The 4586-nt window shown below is 47.9% G+C and overlaps 1 protein-coding gene across 1 annotated transcript in view; it reads left to right on the plus strand.

Annotated features, from left to right (window-relative positions):
* Window positions 1-4058, plus strand: part of ALG6 (ALG6, alpha-1,3-glucosyltransferase) — a gene marked incomplete at its 3' end in the record, with an annotated part of 15934 nt that extends 11876 nt beyond the window's left edge. The window contains exons 7-9 of the mRNA XM_010151962.1: window positions 1202-1387; window positions 1878-2006; window positions 3966-4058. Coding sequence (XP_010150264.1) covers window positions 1202-1387; window positions 1878-2006; window positions 3966-4058 — 408 coding nt within the window. The remainder of the gene's footprint in view (window positions 1-1201; window positions 1388-1877; window positions 2007-3965) is intronic.
* Between the last annotated feature and the right edge of the window lie 528 nt (window positions 4059-4586).

Raw genomic sequence — 4586 nt, forward strand, 5'->3', positions numbered from 1 at the left:
AGGCACAGGGTTGCAATTTCCCGGTACGCAAAGACGTACCGAGAGGAAGGCCGTAACGTGTTCCGTGTGCTGGTTAGGGCAAGCAGTAACGGCCGTAAGTTACCACAGAGGATATCTGTTCCTTAAATACAGGGGAAAAAAGTCTTTTGAACCATAATTACAGTGAAATGCTGGAATAGCTTGTCTGTGGATGGTGTGGAATCTGCAGCATCAAGACCTTTAGGAAAAGGTTAAAAAAACCTTTAGCAACATGTTGAGCTGAGCTTGTGTCGGTGTGGCGCCGAGGCGCTGCCTGGTCTCCCGGGCTCTCTCCCACCCCGGTGCCTCTGGCGGGAATGGCTTCGCTGCCTGTGCCCAGCTCCAAGTGCTCAGCAGGTTCACTTAACCCCAGCAGCGGCTGGCCGCCGCTAAGTGCTGGTCGCAAGTGTACCCGGTGAGTCCGGGTGGAAATGGGCGTGGGCTGAAGACAATCCCAAAGTGGCCTCCCGGCTACTTCCACTGACAGACCGAAATAGGTGAAATTTCTGACAGTGCAAGCCTGTGGTAGGGGTTTCTCTCATTCTGTAACAGTAGCAGGAAAAGACAAGGCTCGTATTTTGTTGCAATGCAGCGGTAAGTGTAGCGTGGTCTCTTCAAACTCTATTGAGCTCAGGAACCTGTTCTCAAAGCCCTGAGGAAGTAGGGTGGCTGTTGGTAACTGTTACTCAGTGTTTGTACAGCTTAGCTGCGAGGGAGTGAGGCCGAGGGTGCGCTGCAAGTGTAATACAGTCACAGAAACCTCAGCAGTTCTTGTACTCCATAATACAGAATTTAAATACTGATGTATTTGAGTATTCTGCACGATTCTCTTGGAGCTGGGAGGAGAGACTCAAAAGCTTTAGCTTTGACCATGTGAATTCCAAGAAAAACATGCTCACCCCGATGCATTGCACGGAGCACTGTCACTGTCACCAAATGCTTGGTTGGCTGAGTGGCGTGTGCCTGGGAATGATCCGTGTACTGTTTGTTTATCCTCACATGTGCTCCTGCAGGCCTCGGAAGGATCAAAGTGAGCCCAGGTCTGCCTGTGGAGACCACGGTCGCAAGCGGCAGCGTGCTGTTAAAACTTATTTGGCGTGCTGCTTTACGCTTGTCCCTCGGGGCGTTTCTTGCTGACTTTCCGTACCGAGATGCGTATCTCTTCCTTGACAGAAGAAACCATATACAACTCAGTGAGCCTTGGCTTTGCCTTGTGGGCTGTACTCTGCTTGTCTTATGACTGGGACCTTCTGGGGTCAGCGGCATTTTGCTTGGCCTTAAATTACAAGCAAATGGAACTCTACCACTCTCTGCCCTTTTTTTGCTATTTACTTGGAAAATGCTTCAAGAAGGGACTGAAAGGAAAGGGGTAAGTGACTTCACACCATTTTATCGTCCTCAAGTATATGCCCAGGCAGTGAGAATGTGGTTCTGCTTATTTGCATGTGGGCATTTCTCAATGAGCTTGTAGTGGGAGATCCTTCCTGTCACGTATTCCCCTGCAAAATAAACATCCTCTTGTTGAGGCCCGCGTAAGCGTTTCCACGGAACAGACACTAAAGTCCCTTAAGGTGTCCTTTCTTCGCACCCTTCATTCTGGAGGGTGACGTGGCTGTGGGCTGCAGTGGGCGGGCAGGTTAGATCCACAGCAGCGGCTCCGTGTTTCTCATGGGGTTGTTCTCTCTAACCTGGGGATGATGAACTTGTCCCTGTGGTACTGGTAGCTCTTCTGTTTAGACTTATTACCTTCAGTTCTGTATCCCCTTTACAAAAAGGTTCATGCTGTAAACGCGGAACTGGCTTTTGCTACCGGTAGCTGCATTTATCTTTTCTGATGGGAGCTTCTCTCTTGCTTGCAGGTTAGTGCTGTTAACTAAAATAGCAGGGACAGTGGTGGTTTCCTTCGCCGTCTGCTGGCTCCCCTTCTGCACCGACACGGAACAAATCATGCAAGTACTCAGAAGACTCTTTCCAAGAGGCATGCATGTTTTCTTCTCCCCCACCCCACTGTCAGCGCTCTGTATTCTTAGATCCCTTGAGAAACCTTCATCGTGACCTTTAGGATTTCAGGCGGGAGACACCCCACAGAACTCGTAACTTGAGCTGGCTTCTTCGGCAGTCGTTTCTTGCCAGTTATTTAATCCAGTATTTAACCCCAGCTCAGCTGGCATCTTCTAGGATATTATATGGGTGGACAACACTTAGCCCATCATCAAACCCATACTTCAGTCCATGCATTTTTCCACTGAAACAGATTCCACAGTAATTGACAGTGTCAGAAGATGTAACCTTAAAAGTTAACAGCTTCGGTCTCTGTCTTTGCTTCTGCTCGGCTTTTTGCCAACAGGATTTATTATGTTTAAAGAAACTTAGAGATAGTTTGGGTGCAGCCTAGAACTTCCTTTTTGACCCACCTTGTGTTTTCAGTGCAGGTTTCCCCAAAGTTTTAGGCCAGTTCTGCTTTTCCTTCGGCTGTTGACGTTTGCGTGCTGCAGCGTGCCAAGTGCCGCAGCCTGAATCCAGTAAACCGTGTGCCTGATGGCAGCGCCACAGCAGTCTCCCTGGTAAAAGATGCCCATGGAACAGGCAGGGGCCTTCCTTAATTAGGGCAAGAGCCTTAACATCATGCTTTTTGAAGCAGATTCTCAACTTTAACCAATAAAATGAAGCATTGCATTTCCAGGTTTTGCCGTCAGAGGGATTTAAGCAAACACTGACGGGGTTTGATTAAGCTTAAACTTTATTTTAATCTTCTTGAGACACAAATACTGTCACGACTGGCACTTTCTTCTTCAGAACTTAATGCTGATGGACCAAAGGCAGCACGTTACCGAGTTATTTAGAGCGGAAGCGTTCTCACTGTAGTCTCTGCTGTTTAAAAAACCCCAAACAATCCCAAAACCACAGCGACCCTACTCCTTGGGGACTACTGGAATTTATAAAGAAATAGTTTTGCTCCCCACACTTTTTATTCAGTACCAAGTTTAACAAGTCAATCTGTAAACGACAATAACCAATGAATCCGATAGAGCTTAAGGATTTTAGTCTAATATTAGCCCAAATATTTCTGGAGTCGATGAGGGCAGCGCTTGCTGGACGCTAATCTGGATAAAATAAGAAGTCGTCCGCGTAAGCACTGCGCAGTAAATTTACACCGGGGTGCCTGTAACAGGTTCTTTGAATCGGTTCCCACTTAGAGAAGCCGTAACAAATGTGGGTGGCTGTAAAACCGTATTGGCTCTGAGGCGGGCGTCCCGCGAGCTGGCTGGTGCTGCCAAGGGCCTGCTCGCTTGTAATCCCCGGCAGATTTGAAGCGCATTTTCCGTATTGCCTGGGAGCACGTGAGGAAGATGGTTCGGCTGGGGCTGGCTGCCCTCTGGCTGTTATGTCTACACAGCTGTGACTCAAGCAGCTGTTTGGGGATGAGTTTCATGAGCGTGAGAGCTGCCGTTACAGATTTAATGTTGAAAGTGATCCTAGCACAACTGCTAACGTCTTTAGAGTTCTTGATTTATTAGAGGTTAACTCTGTCCTTGCTAGCAGGCGGGACGCAGGGCCAAATCCGTGCAGGTATGGGGTGAAATGGGACGGTCACAGGGTGCCTTCGCATCTGAACCAAGATCCTGACATGCCAGGGTTTCGTCGGGCACCGGGAGTTCCAGAACCTTATCTGTACAAAACGGGTGAAGTCGGATCTGTACAAAACGGGATCTCGTGGGTGAAGTCTCTTGTGCTGAAGAACTATTTCGTGGTTATTTTGGAGCATGTTTAATTGAGTCTCTTGAAACTTCCCATTCCTGAAGATTGGAATGATTTCCAGTACCTTTGAGAAAACGATGTGTATCTGCGAGTGTCTTCGCAGAATCATGGTGAAAACCCAGCGATCCTCCAGCCGCGCTCTGTCACGACACTTGAATGTATTTATCGTTGATTACCCTTTTCTCTTCCTTCCAGGATAAAGTCGCCAATATTTGGTGCAGTCTAAGTGTCCTTATAAAGATAAAGAATATAGTGTCACCTCAGACTCAGCTAAAACTCAGGTAAGACATGACTAAGTGCTCGAGGTAGTCCATCCGCGTCAGCTTTTGCAAGGAATTGTCAGAAGTGGTGTTTAAAATCTTGGAAAAAACGTGTTCTCTCCTATGCTGTACCTTTCCCCCAGTGACAAGGGTTTCCCAGGCACCGTTAGGAATGTTTACGACTGAAAATTTTCCTGCTTGTTTACACAGTGACTGAAGCTACTTGGCTGGTTAAAATGGGGTTAAAACGTGTACGCTTTCCAGAGAATTACCTCTGTGTGTGCTCTCGGGAGTTGGAGGCCACAGTTCTGGCTTTTGAAGAAGTAACAATTCAAGTCCAGCTCTGCAAGGCCTGAGGGATTCATGGAAGTGCTTTATCCCTCTTCCAGAGTGTCGGGGAAGCCCGTTCAGCACTCTGCTCTTGCGACTGAGCCTCCCCCAGTGCTTTTGTACTGAAAGTGGCAGCTGAATTCCTACCTTGCCTAGTTTTCCAGAGCGATTCTTGATACAGTGGAAATATCAGTAGAACCTCATGGAGTTCAACAAGGC

Source organism: Eurypyga helias, unplaced genomic scaffold, assembly GCF_000690775.1.
Source record: "Eurypyga helias isolate BGI_N326 unplaced genomic scaffold, ASM69077v1 scaffold28185, whole genome shotgun sequence".
Classification (NCBI taxonomy): domain Eukaryota; kingdom Metazoa; phylum Chordata; class Aves; order Eurypygiformes; family Eurypygidae; genus Eurypyga; species Eurypyga helias.